We start from the raw sequence: 19,144 nt of genomic DNA on the forward strand, positions 1-19,144 counted from the left end.
AGAAAAAACTGATCTGATGCATAAATATATTAACCCAATCATTACAGGTTATATTATTTCATCTTGAAGTATTAAAGTTACTTAATGTAAAATATAAGCCATCTGTAGGATTCACTATTTCAATGTAACCTACACCCTCAAATAATATAGCAATATTATTGTAAAACGAGAGACTAAAGCACCTTCTGTAATGTTGATTAAAGAATATACATTGTTAATCACCATTGAAAGTTTCCTGTGTGGGCATCCTGTTTTATATCTTGTATGAAATTGCAATAAATGTTTTTTTATGAACGTATGACTTTGATCATGATTTGAAGGAAGTAAAATTTATGGTATGACCATTTGAATGTAAGCAGTTTATTATAAATTGAGAAATAAGCAAGCACAAAGCCACATGGGTGTCAAACTCAATCGCATCATGTGACATTTTTTGCCTTTGCGGAGCTGGATGGCCGTGGTCTGCGCATGACGCATCCGGGCCTCCAGTTAGACAGGCCTTGCCCTATAGCATCAAACTCTGATTTAATATACATTAATTTATACTAGTATGCTTCTGGTATTTTGTTTTACATTTTAATTTTGTTTTGAATATTATAGCTATAATCTCTAATACATGCTTTTTTTGCAACATAAAAATATTTTTTTTATTAAAAAATCTCTCCTTATGCAAAACTGTAGTTTTCCATAGTTATGTTTCATTGTATGAGTTTGTAAAAGTTTTGAAATCGGTTTACATCTATAAAGTAGAAATGGCTTAAATGCTTTCTTTTTTAACACAAAAATATGAAGTCAAAATATTAATAGTGGAGTACAGAAAAGTGGAACAGCAAATCTACCATTTCATCCTTAATCTTGCTGTGCCATGCTGACTAAGCAGAAGGTTTAAATTGGAATAAATGGATGAATTAGCAATGCCAACTTCAGTGCTAGCCTACTTGAAAGGCTTGGATTGGATCCATCTGGAATAATATGTCTTTGAACCTGTTATCAACTTATGGATTTAAAGACTGAGATCTTAAGTCTGTCAGGTGTAAATGAAGCAAGGCTAATAACTTTATTGTTAGAAATAATATGACTTTATTGAGTTTTGTTATTTATTTCAGGTTCATCAGCAAAAGCCTTGGTTAGTTTGAAAGGTAGGACAACCAGATTATTTCTTCATACATAGTATTAATGAAGGTTAAATCTTACAAAAATTCTTGTTTAACGAGTATTATGTTAGGACTGAATTTATACATTGCACATGCTGCAGAATTTTTAATCATAGTTTGTTCGCTTTGTTCACATAACATCAATTATAAAACCATAATTTGCAAGTGAAGTGCCTGGGTTTATTATGCATCGTAGTAAACCAACAGCAAGTCATGATTTAAGTTGTATGAACTTCTTGTATGCTATCTACTCATTTGTGGCAGCACTTTGTACAAAGCAAGATTGGGCCCAATTAGGTGAGAGAGAGAGAACACAAGCTGTAGGATAAATATGCATAAAGTGACTATATATAACTATGGAATCAAGTGTTTATATTTATGGAATCAAATCAAAGGTTTAACTTCAGATGACATTAGATCAGCTGGAAGGTATCTACAGAGGATGGCATTTGTGGAAAACCTGAATATGTGCATGTGTGTCTATAAGCATGTGTGTAATGTACTTGGATTTATTATGCTGTACTCAACTTTATTCTATTTTATTTTTGTATATACTACTTTCTAATTAAATATCCAGCAATCAAGAAGATAAATACCCAGTTTAAAAAACCAATAAAATTCTTTTAAAAAAAAAAAAGAAGATAAATACCCAATAGTTCTGTGAAAACAGCCAGTAAACCATAAAACAAGGCAAATAAAATTGAGTGAAAGAAACAAAGATTAAGTTAATCCACAAAACTTTCCAGAATGAAAATTTTAATTATGCAAGAAATAAAAAATATGAAATATGTATTTATTCTACAATACATTTATAGATAGTTTTCCTTTATAGAAATGGGAATGGGAAGATCAGGAAGATAAATAAATTGAGAAGTTCCAATTTTACTTTCATAGGCATGAAATGGGGAATTCGGGGTCCATTTAAATAACATATCAAAATTAGTTTTTGTTTGAATATTGTATCTAAGAAGTTTGAAATTTTAATTCAATTTTTTTTATATTCTGCATTAAAAATCAAGTGTAACATTTTAACTGTACTTTAAAAAGTACTGTAGTTCACCATTTTCAAATGAAAACTATTTTTCCCCTAAAATGCTCAGAATTTCCTGTCAGATTGGAAAGAGAAAACATTTTCACACACATACACCACTCTCTTCCTTTTTGGGGTAAGCAATATTATGCCAAGTCCTAAAAAAGTAAGCCAAAGAAACACAAGGTATGAGGTAAGAAAAGAAAATCCTCCAGTTGATTTTCTGGGTCTTTTTTTTTCTTACGACCCATTAAGTCATATTTAGTATATTTTATGACCCATTCCTTTTATTCTGTTTGTTCAAACCATCTCAGCATGCTTCTTGTATGTTGATTACTCAGTTTTGTATTCAATCCACTCTTCATTCTTAATACTATTTAGTATCTTAAATATTTCATTCTCATTGCATTCAACTTTTATATTTCTTCTAGCATACCAAATTCCTATATAATAAAGTACACAGCTAAAATACATAGCTGTTTTCACTTCTTTCAACAAACATTTATTCTTTGCAACAGACTATATACTACTCAAACCATTCTACCAACATTTCTATATTGTAAACATTTTCCATCCATGTTTCACAAAAGCAAAATGCATAATCTTATATTGTTTTCAACATTTATGTAAAACATGCAAAATACTCTTTCTCTCTACATGGCTTTTGATAAATTATAAAAATTATATGACTATAATTGATTTTTTACATCTTACAATCTAATACTGCTAGAGTTCTGTAAAGCACTATGAAGTGGTATTTAAATATTAATAATAAATAATAATAAATTTGGATTTATTAGCCGCTCCCTTTCCGGGCAGGACTCGGGGTGGCATACACCAAGACATATATAAACATACATATATACAAAAGACATACATGCACGGAGGAGGTAATAGATTAAAACATTAAGACAAATTAAAACCATTAACAAATAAAAAATCCAATATACAATAAAAATTTAAAATTTAAAAAAGACAGTCAGGAGGAATATGAGAAGATTACGGTTGAGCCAGGCCGGATGATTGAAAGAGGTGGGTCTTCAACTGTACACGGAAGGAGCGGAGATCGGAAATAATCCTGATGTCACGGGGGAGGTCATTCCACAGGGCTGGGCCCATCACAGAGAAGGCTCTGCTCCTGGATGTCGCCCCCCGACACTGTTTGGCGGACGGCACCCGGAGAAGTCCCTCTCTGTGTGAGCGAATTGGTCGTAGGGATGTGTGGGGCAGGATGCGATCCTGCATGTAACTAGGTCCTCTGCCATGAAGCGCTTTAAAGATCATAATCAAAACCTTGAAACGCACTCGGTAGACCACAGGAAGCCAGTGCAGCTCGCGCAGGAGAGGTGTTACAGGGGAGTATCTAGACCTCCCCATAATCACCCGCGCGGCCGCGTTCTGGACCAACTGTAGTCTCCGAGTGCATCTCAAGGGAAGCCCCATGTAGAGAGCATTGCAGTAGTCCAGGCGAGACGTCACTAGCGCATGGGTGACTGTGCGTAGGGCATCCCGGTCCAATAAGGGGCGCAATTGGCACATCAGGCGGACCTGATGGAACGCCCCCCTAGCCACGGCTGTTACATGGTCATCCATGGACAGCCGGGCATCTAGGAGGACGCCCAAATTGCGCACCTGTTCCATGGGGGCTAGTTGCACGCCCCCAATGGCCAGAGATGGAAGCACCTGGTTGAACCGGGAGGCCGGAAGCCACAGCCACTCCGTCTTGGAAGGGTTGAGTTTTAGTCGGTTGCCATCCATCCAGACCCGTACGGCCTCCAAACACCGGGACATCATTTCGACGGCCTCATTGGGGTGGTTCGGGGTGGAAATGTATAGCTGAGTATCATCAGCATACAGATGATATCCCACCCCAAAGCCACGGATGATCTCGCCCAGCGGTTTCATGTATGTGTTGAACAGGAGAGGCGAGAGCACCGATCCCTGTGGCACTCCACATGTGAGTGACCTCCGGGTCGAACTCTGCTCCCCTGCCAACACACGTTGCGTCCGGTCAGAGAGGTAGGAGCCAAACCACCGTAAAACGGTGCCCCTGACTCCCAGCCCCTCTAGCCGATGCAACAGGATACCATGGTCGATGGTATTGAACGCCGCCGAGAGATCTAATAGGACCAGGATAGAGGAGCAACCCCTATCTCTGGCCCTCCAGAGATCATCAACCAATGCGACCAAGGCCGTCTCCGTGCTGTGCCCGGGTCGGAAGCCGGACTGGCGCGGGTCTAGATAATCATTTTCCTCCAGGTGACGTGGGAACTGCTGTACCACCACATTCTCTACAACCTTCGCTAAGAAAGGAAGGTTGGAGACAGGACGATAATTGGCTAGGTCCGTTGGGTCCAGGGAAGGCTTCTTGAGCAGGGGCCTCACCACCGCCTCTTTCAAGGCAGCCGGTAAAGATCCCTCACCCAGCGAGGCGTTCACTAGGCCCAGGAGCCAGTCGCGCGTAACCTCCCAGGATGCCAGTACAAGCCAGGAGGGACACGGGTCCAATAAACATGTGGTGGGTCGCAGACGTCCACGCAACCTGTCCAAATCCTCGATGGCAACCGAGTCAAACTCCTCCCAAAGCGGTCCCTCAAGACTCGCCACGGGCGTCTCTACTGGACCACTGAAAGGGGCCCATCCCATCCGGATTTGAGCGACTTTGTCCTGTAGATATTTCCCAAACTCCTCTGCTCTGCCCTGTAAAGGGGCTTCCCGCGGTCTCTCAAACAAGAGGGAACGGGTCACCCGAAACAGGGCGGCAGGGCGGTTATCTGCGGACGCAATAAGAGCGGCACAATATTGACGTTTGGCCGCTCTTAGTGCCACAAGGTACGTCCTCAAATAGGCTCGTGCCTGTGCTCGGTCAAATTCGGAACGGGAGGATCTCCAACGACTCTCTAGGCGTCTCTTGTGGCGTTTCATCACCCTTAGCTCCTCAGTAAACCAAGGGGCCAGGGTGGTTCGTCGCCGCAGGAGAGGCCGCAAAGGCGCCACCCGGTCTAGGGCCCCGGCAGTCGCACTGTTCCATGCGTCTACCAGGTCCTCTACTCGAGGGCGGGTCAGATCCACAGGAGGTGGCCCAAGCTCCGTCTGGAACCTATCTGGTTCCATCATGCGCTTGGGGCGGAACCATCTAATGCCTTCCGGTTCCGCCTCCTCGCGGTGGGGGGTAGCACCAGGGAAGTCAAGCCGGAGAAGTGAGTGATCCGACCATGACAGGGGAATAATAGCTAGATCCCCTATTCCCAGATCACTCGTCCATTGGCCAGAGACAAAGACAAGGTCCAGCGTATTAAGTTCTATTGCTATTTATGCTACAATCATTTGAGTTCTTGACCAACAATTCAGCATTATCTAGATTTCTAATTTCAATACAAATATTCCATATACATTCATAATTTACATTAAGCATGACTAAACATGAGACATCCAATCCAATGTTGAGCCATTTATTAAGCATTCAATTTTCATATGCACTCTATTTCTATCATATAACATTCTTAGTGCATTCAGTAATTAACATCCAAGTCCATATTCACACAAAAATTCAAGTAGTTATTCATTTTATCATACACTTCCTATGAATCAACAAGTATATAAGTATTGTATATGGTGTTAATAATCTGAGGAAGAACAAATCAAGTCTGTACATCTCCTGCCAAACAGAAAGCAACAGTGCACTTCCCAGATTCTGTTCATTATCATCTAACATTCCCTTTCAATCAGAATTCTGCCGAAACCTCCTAGATCCATTTAATTTAAATAGTCCATCTACAGTATAAGTAGTCCTTGACTTACAACAATTCGTTTAGTGACCATCCAAAACTACAATGGCACTGAAAAAGTGACTTATGACCATTTTTCACATGACCTTTGGACTGTTGCAGCCTTCCCATAGTCTCATGATCAAAATTCAGCCTGTTGGCAACTGACTCATATTTATGACAGTTGCAGTTGTTCTGGGGCCTTTTGCCACCTTCTGACAAGCAAAGTCAATGAAGAAACCAGTTTCACTTAACAACCATGTTACTAACTTAACAACTGCAGTGATTTATTCAACAACTGTGGCAAAAAAGGTCATAAAATGAGGCAAGACTCACTTAACAAATGTTTCACTTAACCACAGAAAATTTGGGCTCAATTGTGGTCTTAAGAATTACTTGTACAGAATTTTTATTCATTCTTGCTACCTTTCTCTTTCTATAGGAAACAGTAACCGCATTCTATCAATTGTCAGGCACAGATGCAGTCTTTACATACACATTAAATAATTCACAGTCACTCCTTAAGCATCTAAATTTAATTCTCTAGTACATCATCAGCACCTAGCTTTACCATATTCAACACTCCTACATCCATTCACCATTACTTCTTTGTCATTTTTTTCTTCAACGCTAACATTTATAGCATTTGTTTGCATTCCACTCTTCAATATGTCACTATTATTCCCATATAAATGTTTAAAATACTCACAGCAGCATTCCTCATTTCAGTTTCATCCTACGCCATTTCATCATTTTATGGAGTGCTAGAGACTCCTTATTCGTCTCTCTTCATGCAATTCCAAAACAACTTTTTATTTCCATCAAAATTACTTTGCACTTTTTTTGCCTCTTTCAATCTTAATAATTTCTTATTATCTATAACCACAGTACTTTCTTTGCAGTTTAATATACTTTCTTTCTCAATATACAGTGAATATAGAAAGTCTACATACCCATTAAAATGCCAGGTTTTTGAGGTGCAAAAAAATCAAATCAAGATAATTTACATCAGTACACTATGCTACACACAGCATTTCTTGCTAATAAGTTCTAACTTTGTGAATTAAAATCAATGTTTATACAAAGTTGATGCCCAGTTGCAGCAGTTTCTGATGGGGGTGAAGGGGAGGGCTTAAAATAGTCAAAATGATGATTGTAATTAGGCAATCAAAATCTCACCCTTTTGTGCATGTATGCAACACACAAAAGAAGTAGGATTTCTATTGCCACAATTACAATCTTGCTTTACTTTCCACACACATGCACACACCCTGCAGATGCCACTGCCCAATTTTGCCAAGGAGTATTAAGTTTGTCCCTGATGAATCATTGCGTAGCAAATACTATTTCCCCTTCCCTTATGGGGGAGAGGGAATGTAATTTAATCTGAAAATGAAAATGAGGTATAAGCATACAAATATAATTGATTGGGTTTAAGAGCAAAGAAAGCTCTTAAATATTAAGAATATGTATAATTTGTGAAAGGATTTATATTTAAAATATATAACTTATTCATTATAGAGGGAAGTTTATCCAATACATGGAATGAAAAAATCAGTTCTTTGCAGAAAACACCCATTTGGAAAGGCAAAAATGCAGGAGCTACTGTAGAAATGGTAAGAAACAATTTTTATCTTTGTAGGTTGATTTAATATATTTTTGTCTATCATTCTTCCAAAACACTGTGTTCTTGTCTGGTCTAGTCTACAAAGCTAGTTAAGCTAGTTAAAAAATAAATTTCTTTCCTTTTACTTTCCATTGTAATATATGAAGGGTACAAATTATTTTTGCTTGATTTATAAAACTGGAAATTTAACATTTTTTATGAAAACAAAGAAAAATCCTATGCACACTTTTTAAAAAAGTATCTTGCTTCTAAGTACCAGGATACATTTACAAACAAGGTTTGTGGTAATCATTCTTCTAATTTGTGAAACCCCATCAGGAAGCAAGCCAGAAGTTGATTCTGAAGTTAATATAACTCTCTCCAAGTCTACCTGTTCAGGTGTCATGAATAATCGTTTCCTTGCCTTTTTTGTTTTGTTTTTGTGTCTTCAATGTTTACTCCTGGCAACTGCTGGACAAGTCTCTTCAATTTTCTTGGCAAGATTTCAGAAGTGGTTTGTCATTGCCTGCTTCCAAGAGCAAGTGACTGACTCAAGGTCACCCCACTGACTTTGTGCCTAAAGTGGGACTAGGCCTCACAGTCTCCCAATTTCTAAGCTGGTACTTTAACCATTACAGCAAACTGATTTTGTTTTGAGGTAGAAGTTAATCCATCACATATACAGGACCTCAAAGTTCTGAAGTCAATCTAATTTTCATACACAAGGGAAAATTCTGTGGGGGATTGTGTTGGAAGAAGAATTTTACCTCCTTGTCCATGGGTGGAATTCAGCATTGATCATGGAAGTTTGACTGTAACAGAGTTAGGCATTAATGTTGGATTAAGCAACAGCATCCCTTTTTCCATTCCTATTTCAGCTACAAAGATATGGCAAATTGTTTAGATTTTTCACATTGTAGCAATTTGTTTTGCCTCACCTGAATTAAATATGGCTTATTGTGTTGCAACATTTTCTATCCCACTACGTTGCCATCCCACATTGCCATTCGAGATTAAAAGCCTTCCATTTGATGAGAACAGGTTATTCAGCACTAAGTCTAAATGATATTATAAGTGGGATTCAAATGGTTTATATTGCATAGATGGAACTGCAGCTACCCTACTTAATTTCTTTCTATTGCCATCCATGGTCTACTGGAGAAACTGCTATTCTCTCAAATGGAAATAGCATGAGTCCAGGGCTTTCATTAGACATTGGTATCAATTATGTATCCAACACAATAGACCTTAGGTATTTGTCTCAAAACTAATAATGCTCCTTGATGCTAAAATATTTTCTTCTGGATAATTTCTCTATTGGTGTTATGTCAGATAGACAGATGTGCTTAATTCTCCTTCTTACCAACACTATAGATTGAAGCTTGATTCCCAAAAAGATATAATCTTTGGAGAAGCTGTTGTCTCTTCAATAGCCTCCTGCAAACCCTAAGAAACTTTTTACTGATTTGCGTGTGTGAATATCAGAGACCATTATTAGAAAACTGATAACGTGTATTTGTAATTAGATCTCTGGATGATCATCAGTGTTCACACATCATGTCGTCTTTTCTCCTTTGATCTCACGTTATGCCTCTCTTGCTTTACATCAGTGCTTCTCAATTATTTTCTGTCATGCCCCCCCTAGGAAGAAGAAAACATTTCGCGCCCCCCCGCGTGACTGTAAATAGTATCATTTGTCTATAAAATTGTTATAAGTACACCTCTGCATAACACTGTATCCTTATTAACGTATAAGAGAATAAAAAAAAAATGTGGATCAATTTACAACAAAGAATAGCTTTATTAACTGTAGCAGAAAAGATTTAAAGGAGCACAGCTAGAACATATATATACATATATTTATATATAGAGTATACTTAAATATTTACAAAATGTTAAGGGGTGTACTCACTTCTGTGATAACACTGAAGAAATGACACTTGTATGTGCATGTATACATGTTACGGTGAAAGTCCGAAATCTGGTGAATGTCGACATTCACCCAATGAATGTCGACATTCACCAATCTCGCTTGGTGAATGTCCGAAATATTTGCTAAATGCCCTTATTTCTGACTTACACCGGTGAATGTCGACATTCACCAAGTACGTTTCCCCCTCTCTTTGGGGAGGAGGAGAGCCAGAGGATCGCCTCTCTTTGGGGAGGAAAGTACGTTTCCCCCTCTCTTTGGGGAGGAGGAGAGCCAGAGGATCGCCTCTCTTTGGGGAGGAAAGTACGTTTCCCCCTCTCTTTGGGGAGGAGGAGAGCCAGAGGATCGCCTCTCTTTGGGAAGGAGGAGAGCCAGAGGATCGCCTCTCTTTGGGGAGGAAAGTACGTTCCCCCCCCTCTTTGGGGAGGAGGAGAGCCAGAGGATCGCCTCTCTTTGGGGAGGAAAGTACGTTTCCCCCTCTCTTTGGGGAGGAGGAGAGCCAGAGGATCGCCTCTCTTTGGGGAGGAAAGTACGTTTCCCCCTCTCTTTGGGGAGGAGGAGAGCCAGAGGATCGCCTCTCTTTGGGGAGGAGGAGAGCCAGAGGATCGCCTCTCTTTGGGGAGGAAAGTACGTTTTGCCTCTCTTTGGGGCATCCTTTGAGGCGATCCTCTGGCTCTCCTCCTCCCCAAAGAGAGGGGGAAACGTACTTTCCTCCCCAAAGAGAGGCGATCCTCTGGCTCTCCTCCTCCCCAAAGAGAGGCGATCCTCTGGCATCCGTAACATACACACACAAACACACACATATATTTCCTGCATGCAGTGATTTCTAGAAACAACACCTGCTCATCTCAATGGGAAAGACCCATGCATCCCAGATGCGAAGACAGTCCAAGTGGTCTCTCCCTCTGTCTCTCTCTCTCCCTCGTCTCTCTCCCCCCCTCTCTCTCTCTGCCTTTCTCTTTCTGTCTCTCCTTCTATTTCTGTCTGTCTTTCTGTCTCCCTCTCTCTTTCTCTCTCTCTTTCTCTGTCTCTCTCTCACTCTCTCTGTCTCTTTCTGTCTCTCTCTCTTTGTCTCCTCTCTCTCTGTCTCTTTCTGTCTCTCTGTGTCTCACTCTCTCTTTCTGTCTCTCTCTTCTCTCTCTCTGTCTTTCTCTGTCTCTCTCTGTCTTTCTCGGTCTCTCTCTCCTCTCTCTCTCTTTCTGTCCCTCTTTCTCCTTCTGTCTCTCTCTGTCTCTCTCTGTGTGTGTCTCTCTCTCTCTGTCTATCTCTTTCTGTCTCACTTCTCCCTCCCTCCCTCTCACTAGCTCTCTCTTTCTCTATCATCTTCTGAAGGTGGGGGGGGTTGAAAAGGGGCCCATTTTTTGTGCCTCCTGGGGCATCTGTGCACCCATTTTTCACCTCCCCCACCCCCAGAAGCATTCTACTGGCAACAAATGGGCAAAAATGGCCCGTTTTTTGGCCAAAACCTTCCCCTCACGGCCAGTTGCAGGGCGTGGATCCCGCTCGGAGAAGGCGGAGCGGCAGCTCCTCCCTCAGCCAGGAGCCAGCGGGGGCTGGTCGGACAGGCAACCTTGGCGGGAAACTCCAGTCCGCCGCCGCCGCTGCGCTGTTGCCGCCGCCGTTGCACCCAGATGGAAAGGAAGCCTTCGCGCCCCCCTTTACGGAGCCTCGCGCCCCCCCTGGGGGGCGCGCCCCACTATTTGAGAACCACTGCTTTACATCAAGTTAGAGAGGTCTGTTCTAGATTTCAATACAGATAAGGATTTTTTTCCTTAAAAAATTATAATGAGCTTGCTGTAATGCAAGAACTGGTACTGGAAAACCTTACAGCCTGCAAATCAAGTTTTTGTTTGTTTGTTGTATTTTTTTGGTTGCAGCCTTTCAGAAATTCCAAACGAACTCGTTCCTTTTGTGAAGAAGATGAAAGACAAATGAATACAAGATCACCAAAAAGAAATCAGAGAGTTGGAATGGTCCCACAGGTATTCTTATATATGAAGCTGTTTATATATAAGTAGGTTGTTTATTAACAAGTTTGTGAAACATAGAGCATTCTTATATTGAAAGCTAGGGACATCACTTATTGCCTGTAAAAAAGGAATTTGCTGATTCTCCTAGGTGCTGCTTGGAGTGTCCAAGCATGGGTTAACTTCAGCTTGCTGCCCAAGGACTGAGTTCAAAGATTGTGTAGTCACGCCTCCTGCTCCCCTCAGAGGCTCAGTTTAAAAAACTCAGTTGCCCTATGAGTCCCTTTTGGGAGAGGGGGCGGTCTAGAAATTCGAAATAAAGTAAAGTAAAGTAAAAGGACACAGTTGGGGAGCTCCAGTTCTTCGACAGCAAGTTGGACTCTCCAAACATCTTAGTGTAGCCTCTTTTCTTATTTTTGTGTTTAGAGTGTAGATTAGCGTTAGGTTTTCTTATTTTCTCCCTTTAATTGAAAGCTTCCTTCCTATAGCCTTCTGAAGCACGGAACAGGCAGCTTGGAACGTGGCTGCCTTCCGCGACCACCGTGGTCGAGGCACCATCGGGAGGCTCGCCAGCGGCCACTGGCAAGCTCTGGGGGCAGGTAGGTTAGGGACCCCCCCCCCCAAAAGCTGTCAGAGGACTGTTTTTAGCCCCGGAAGCTCTATTGAGCCCTCCAGATTGCCAACTGCTCCCCGGTGCGCTCCAAAGCTTGTGGTGACCATTTTGAAGGGAAAAAAAGTAGCACGCTTTATATTTCAAGCCATTTGAATTGCCGCAATCTGGTTCCACAGCAGATCGCCGCTGGGAGGGCTTCTTAATATTGGGATCTTGCTCTAGGGCTCCAGGCAGTTCTCCCCCTCCCCAGGAAGACTATTAAGAGCGGCTGCAGGGAGTTTGGCTTTTCTCTGGCCATTCCCTGCCTTATTCCAGCGCAGATCTGCAGCGCCTTGGGACTTCCAATTTTGGTGCCAAAAATATTGCTCGCTGTTATTGATCCCTGCCGAGCCCCATTTTCTCAGGACTTGGACTGAATTAAAGGGGCCTATTATCCAAAGCTATATCACATACAGGGACTAATTACAACCAAGCTGTGATAGGGCTGGAAGTGTACCATGGCCAGCAAGAATGTGGCTGAAGTCAGGGATCAAACTGAACCTACCTCTAACAAGCGCATCAGGCCCAACCCTGCTGCTAAAGGGGACAGTGCAGGATGCCCTGCAAAAGGGAAACAGCCCAAAGCCAGGAAGGTCTCAAAGGCTGCAGAAATGCTGGCTGAGAGAAGACAGAAAGTCCTGGAGAGACAATTTCAAAAGGCAGTTAGTGCCCAGGCGCAAACTGTTCAAGTCAGGGAACCACCACCACCTCAGGTTCCTGCAGACATCCCCATAGTGGATATTCCACGGGAGGGCTCTCCATCTCTGACGGACGAAGGGGACTTTGGTTTTTCTCCCAACCCTTCCAGGGCATCCCCCAGGTCTCCTGATTCCTCCCTGGAAGAGGTGGACATGGAGGAGGCCTGCTCTCTAATGGGGGAGGAGTCTCCCCCTTCTGGCCCTATTTCTAGGACTACTCCTGAGTTATCCCAAGCGATGCAGGAGGTGGTTGCACGGGCGATATCACAGGGGATTGCAGATGGCATTCAACAGGTAGGTCTCACCTTGTCCCTCCAGAACAAGGCCAAAGCTAGGGTGCAGACCACAGGAGCTCACAATCAATCCACCGGGGCCTCCCCTCCTGCTTCCTCAGCTGTCAGCGAGGTGTCTGAAGAGGAGGGTGGACAGGACGCCCCGATCTATCGGAGGACGAGAATCTGTACCCCGACACCCCCGCCTTCTCTGGCTTATTCAAGCTTTCAATGTTTAAGGCCATTCTGACCAAGGCTAGGGCTTCGTCCATTCAAATGGGACTCCCCGCCCAATCTGACAAGACTGCCACTGAACAGGGTAGCAAGGAAACGGTGAGATCAGGGGATCCAGGTGCAGGTCTCTTTAAGGAGCCCACCCCCCTTCAGGAGCTGGTTCCAGCACTACAACTGGATGTTATGTAGCGACAATGGGTCCAGCCTGGGTCGATGGCTAATCCCAGTGAGGTGGATAAAAAGCTCTACTCTATGGAGAGCGGCATGGAGGATCTCCTGAAGCTTCCTCAAGTAGATGACCCCATAGTGGCGCTAACCTCCAACTCGGTTCTCCCAGTCGACCTACTGGAGGGACTCAAAGCGGAAGACAAGAAGGTGGAGAAGGCCTGTCATAAGACTCACATGGCCACCATGTGGGCCATGAAGGCCTCCTCCTCCTCTTCCTACTTCAGCAGGGCATCCCTATTTTGGCTCCGCAAGCTGCTAGCCAACCTCCCTGCCGGAGACACTAGAGACGTCAACAAAATTATTGCTGTTGAATACTTGGCCGACGCTTCCCTTAATGCCACCAAATTTTCCTCTAGGGCAATGATGGCGAACCTATGGCACGTGTGCCACAGGTGGCACACGGAGCCATTTGTCAGGGCACGCGAGGCGCTGCCCTGTCAGCTGGCCAGCGCGCATGCGTGCACTGGCCAGCTGAGTTCACCTTTTTAAAAGCCATTTTTCGCCTTCCCCAGGCTCCAGAGGCTTTATAGGAGCCTGGGGAGGGCGAAAAGAGCCTCCACCGCCCTCCCAGAGGGCCTCCGGAGGCTTCAGGGATCCTTTTGAGCGCTCTGAAGGCTTCAGGGAAGCCTCCAGACGGTCCCTGAAGCCTCCGGAGGGCCTCCAGGGAGGGGCAGGGGAGGCTCTTTTCGCCCTCCCCAGGCTCCTATAAAGCCTCTGGATCCTGCGGAGGGGGAAAAAAGCATGTAAAAATGGGGGGGTCGCGCATTGTGTGTGCATGCGCACTGGGGGGGTCGCACATTGCATTATGGGTGCGGCCCGCCCGCACACGACCCCCCTGCACTCCCCCCACTTGTGGCACACGAGCCAAAAAAGGTTCGCCATTGCTGCTCTAGGGCTATGGCAACTAATGTGACCACACGCCGTCGGCTGTGGTTCCGCCACTGGCTGGCGGACATGAAGGCGAAGTGGAAGTTGGCCTCGGCCCCTTTCAAGGGTGGTAAGCTCTTCACTGAGGCCTTGGACTCAGTCTTAATTGAGTCCAAGGACAAACGCAAAATCTTACCAGCAGTCACCAAGAAACCAGACCGCAAGGGTCGTACCTTTTTTCGTAGGCAGCCCTTTCGGAATACTGACTCCTCCTCCACATCTGGGGGATTTACCAGATCCTATCCCCAAATGCAGGACCGCTCTCAGGATAGGACATCCTTCAGGGACAAAACCAGACAACAGGGTAACTGCAGGTCCTTTCGAGGAGGGTTCTCCAACCGTTCCTTTTGCAGACCCAAGTGACCGTCACCGGTCACCTCCCATTGGGGGTCGGCTACAGCTCTATGCCGCCCAGTGGGAGGAGACAACGGACGGTTGGGTACTGAACGTGCTCCGTCATGGCCTTAGCTTAGACTTCCTTTCCTCTCCTCTGCGGACCTTTATCAGCTGCCCCCTCCCGAAATCGACCCACAAGCTACAATTGATGCAGGCAGAGATCCAGCACCTACTGGACATAGCGGCCATAGAGCAAGTGCCCCGGGGTCAGGAGAGTAGAGGATTTTACTCGATCCTCTTTCTAGTCCCCAAAGCCTCGGGAGGGGTGAGAGCCATACTGGACCTCAAGAAACTCAACATCCATATAGTGTACAAGCGCTTCAAGATGCAATCACTCCAGATCATCTTGGGTTGCATCAGGCAGGGCAACTTCCTGACATCAATCGACCTGAAGGAGCGCATCGCAAATTTCTGAGGTTCCAGTTTGCAAACCAGCATTATCAATACAAGGCTCTTCCCTTCGGCCTATCATCGGACCCCAGGACATTCACCAAAATTCTGGCTGCTGTCGTCGCACATCACAGATCTCGTCCAGTAAGAATCATTTGTTATCTGGACGACATCCTGTTGATATTGTTGTCCAGGGAGCTGGCGTGTCAAGATCTCAACGTCACCATCCACGCACTACAGCAACACGGTTTCTCCGTCAATCTGGAGAAGAATCACTTGGAGCCTACCTCCAGGATTCAACACCTGGGCACTGTGATCGACTCCAGAACTTGCAGGGTGCTCCTCACACAGGAGCGGAGGGACAGCATCACATACCTTGTGCGTCAGATCACGAGATCCAGGTCAGCACCTCTAGTGATTCTATCCCAGCTACTGGGGAAGCTGATCTCGTGCATCACTGTAGTTCCTTTGGCATGGCTTCAGTGGTTCCTTCTTCCCATTCAGCAGTGCAAGGCCAGCAACTCTAAGAGGGTGGTCAGCGTTCCCCCAAAGGTGCTTCGGTGGCTCGAGTGGTGGCAATCTTCAGCGCTGACAAGGGGTCCCTTTTCAAGGAACCAGAGTGCCTGATCATAACAACAGACACCAGCTTGTATGGCTGGGGTGCCCACCTACAGACACACGTGACGCAGGGCAGATGGTCGCAGGCAGAGCTCACCCACAACATAAACTGGCTTGAGCTCAGAGCCGCCAGACTAGCCCTACGCCACTTCCGTCGGTTCATCAAGGGTTCCCATGTCCTCATACTGATGGACAACATCGCTGCCAAGGCCTACGTCAATCACCAGGGCGGAACTCGATCAATGGCCCTGATGTCGGAGGCGGAGGCCATAGGACGATGGGCGGAGCGCCACTTCGAGTCCTTGAGAGCGGATCACATCTTGGGGGAGGACAACGTGACAGCAGACTGGCTGAGCAGAACGACCATCAGCAACTCAGAATGGCAACTTCATCCATCTCTGTTCTACCAGCTGACCCAGAGATTCGGTCTTCCGACAATAGACCTGTTTGCCAGTCCCCAAGAACAGTCATCTCCCCTTTACAAGATTCCAATGCTCCGGCGCGGAAGGGACGGACACTCTTTCATGCTGCTGGCCTCCCGGACTGTTATATGCATTCCCACCCCTCCCACTGATACCTCAGGTGATCAGAAAGATCTTACTGGAGGGCGCCGAAGTACTGCTAGTCGCCCCACACTGGCCAAGGAGGTCCTGGTTCCCCGACCTTGTCAGCCTGTCAGTGACCAAGCATTGGCGCATACCTCAGGAGCAGGTCTCCCTCATCCAGGGGGCCATACCTCACCTGGACCCTCAATGGCTTCAATTAGCCATTTGGCACTTGAGGGGGACCTCCTGAGGCAAGACAGTTTTTCTGACAAGATCATTCAAACCATCCAAGCGTCCAGGCGAAATGGGTATGTCTAGTTTAATGAAAAGAAGGACTAGGGGAGACATGATAGCAGTGTTCCAATATCTCAGGGGTTGCCACAAAGAAGAGGGAGTCTAACTATTCTCCAAGGCACCTGAGGGTAGAACAAGAAGCAATGGGTGGAAACTAATCAAGGAGAGAAGCAACTTAGAACTGAGGAGACATTTCCTGACAGTTAGAACAATTAATCAGTGGAACAGCTTGCCTCCAGAAGTTGTGAATGCCCCAACACTGGAAGTCTCTAAGAAGATGTTGGATAGCCATTTGTCTCCCATTCTTTTGCAGCCTCAGTAGCTTTGAAAAATTGTGTGAGAATGGAGCATGTTGTCAGATGTTGGTGAATACTATGTGTGTTACCCAAAATTGTGTGACATGTCATCTTTGACACATATGTCATAGGTTCAACTTCCCTGTTCTAAGGGGATGATACTCATTCCAAAGCAAGGGCATAGAGAAATTGGAAGACGTACTTTTGACTTTCTTTTCCTGCTTGTGCTATCATTATATAGCAGTCTTCTATGGATAGATGAGCTAACATTATATTGAGGTGTTAAACATTTTATAAAAAAGCTATAAATTTGCATATTATTGCATTCTACATGATAGATAAAATCCAAAATATGTAAGTCTCTATTATCATTAATATTTCACCTTAAGTGCTTAAATGTCATATATTAATAAGCCTCTATTTATCTTTGTTACTTAGAAATTTACTGTAACAGCACCAACACCAGACAAAAAGGCATCACAAAAGATTGGTTTGCGGCTACGTAATTTACTCAAACTTCCTAAGGCCCACAAATGGTGTATATATGAATGGTTCTATTCAAATATAGATAAGTATGTATGACTTTTCATCTACTACTTTTAATCAGTTTATGATCAGTTTATGATTATTAAGCTTGTTGTTTATTTTTACTTGGCAATATTCCTCTAAAAAATTAACTAATGGCAATACAGCAAAATATATTTGACTGTATTTAACACTGTTAAAACAACATTGCTGGTAAATTTAAATATTATCAAAATAAATTAATAAGATAAAACTCTTATCAAACTCAATTTCTGACGACTTCATAGTCATGCTTATGTCTTTTTCTTGACAGCAATCTAGAAATGTTTTTCCAGATCTGCCGGACATATTTTTGGCTTTTCAATCTAGCTGAATCTCTAGTATTCCCTATAGTACAGTTCAGACCCATATCTGTTTAGGTTCATAGCGTAAACAATTACATATTGTACATTGACATGATTAACAGCAGTGGCGGGCTTCAAATAATGTTACAACCGGTTCTCTGCCCTAATGACCGGCTGGGTAGGCGTGCTTGGGTAGTCTTGCCCCGCCTCTAATGACCATGGGGATGGTTCAACGATCATGTGTGAAAAACAGTCATAAGTCACTTTTTTCAGTGCCATTGTAACTTTGAATGGTCACTAAATGAACGTAAGTCGAGGATTACCTGTACAAAAATACAAAAAACTTATTTCTCATCCAGGGAAATATATTCTTCCTTTTTAATATTTCTCAAAAAATTTCATTCTTCTAGGAGAGGGGTGGGTGCTAACTTTCTACAATTCACTTACTTTCCCTACCGGTTCGCACACGCTCACATTGGCGAACTGGTAGGGAAAGTAAGTGAATTCCATCCATCCATCCACACACACCCTCCCCCCCCTCTCTCTGTCTCACACACACACACACACACACACACACACACACACACACACACACACAGAATATAGGCATATAGTATATAGAGAAATTATAGAAAAATATCTTAATGTTTTTTGTATCTACTTATGAGTAATAATTATAAATTAAAGCTGATAGATATTTACATTAAATTGGTAATTGTTAATTCCTCACAGATTTAGGAATCAACTTTTACTTTTAAGTGACCTTAATTTACATTGTTATCTTCAATATATCTATATAGAAGTCTCATATAAATACAAATAAATTTGCCCTAACATAGTACATAATTCCTGAAAACATTCATGCCTATAGTGACAGAATATCACTTGTTTTTAATAGGCCATTGTTTGAAGGAGATAATGATTTTTGTGTTTGCCTGAAAGAATCTTTTCCAAATCTGAAAACAAGGAAATTAACCAGAGTGGAATGGGGGAAAATTAGACGATTAATGGGAAAACCACGAAGGTAAAACCTTACTGTGTTTTGAATAATTATATTGTATGTGTGGTTAGGGACAATTACTGTTACTTGATGGTTTCTTTTTAAAAAGTGCTGAATAGTTTTTAAATTGCAGATTATGTTTTGTAAATAGAGTTGAGAATGAAAAAATATGACACTTGTCATTTCTTGTCAAAAAAACCTGTTAGATGCAGTTTTGTATCTAATAGAAAATGATTATGATTTACAGCTATGTAAACCAGTTCTACAAAGT

General features: G+C 43.4%; 1 protein-coding gene across 2 annotated transcripts in view; it reads left to right on the forward strand.

Moving 5' to 3' along the window:
- Positions 1-19,144, forward strand: part of LIN9 (lin-9 DREAM MuvB core complex component) — a 39,092-nt gene that overhangs the window by 3,494 nt on the left and 16,454 nt on the right. For both annotated transcript variants that reach the window (XM_081944493.1, XM_081944492.1), the window contains exons 2-6: positions 1,107-1,139; positions 7,473-7,567; positions 11,365-11,469; positions 17,443-17,576; positions 18,772-18,897. In XM_081944493.1, coding sequence (XP_081800619.1) covers positions 1,107-1,139; positions 7,473-7,567; positions 11,365-11,469; positions 17,443-17,576; positions 18,772-18,897 — 493 coding nt within the window. The remainder of the gene's footprint in view (positions 1-1,106; positions 1,140-7,472; positions 7,568-11,364; positions 11,470-17,442; positions 17,577-18,771; positions 18,898-19,144) is intronic.

This window comes from Natrix helvetica (genome assembly GCF_964273705.1).
Source record: "Natrix helvetica genome assembly, chromosome: 2".
NCBI lineage: Eukaryota > Metazoa > Chordata > Lepidosauria > Squamata > Natricidae > Natrix > Natrix helvetica.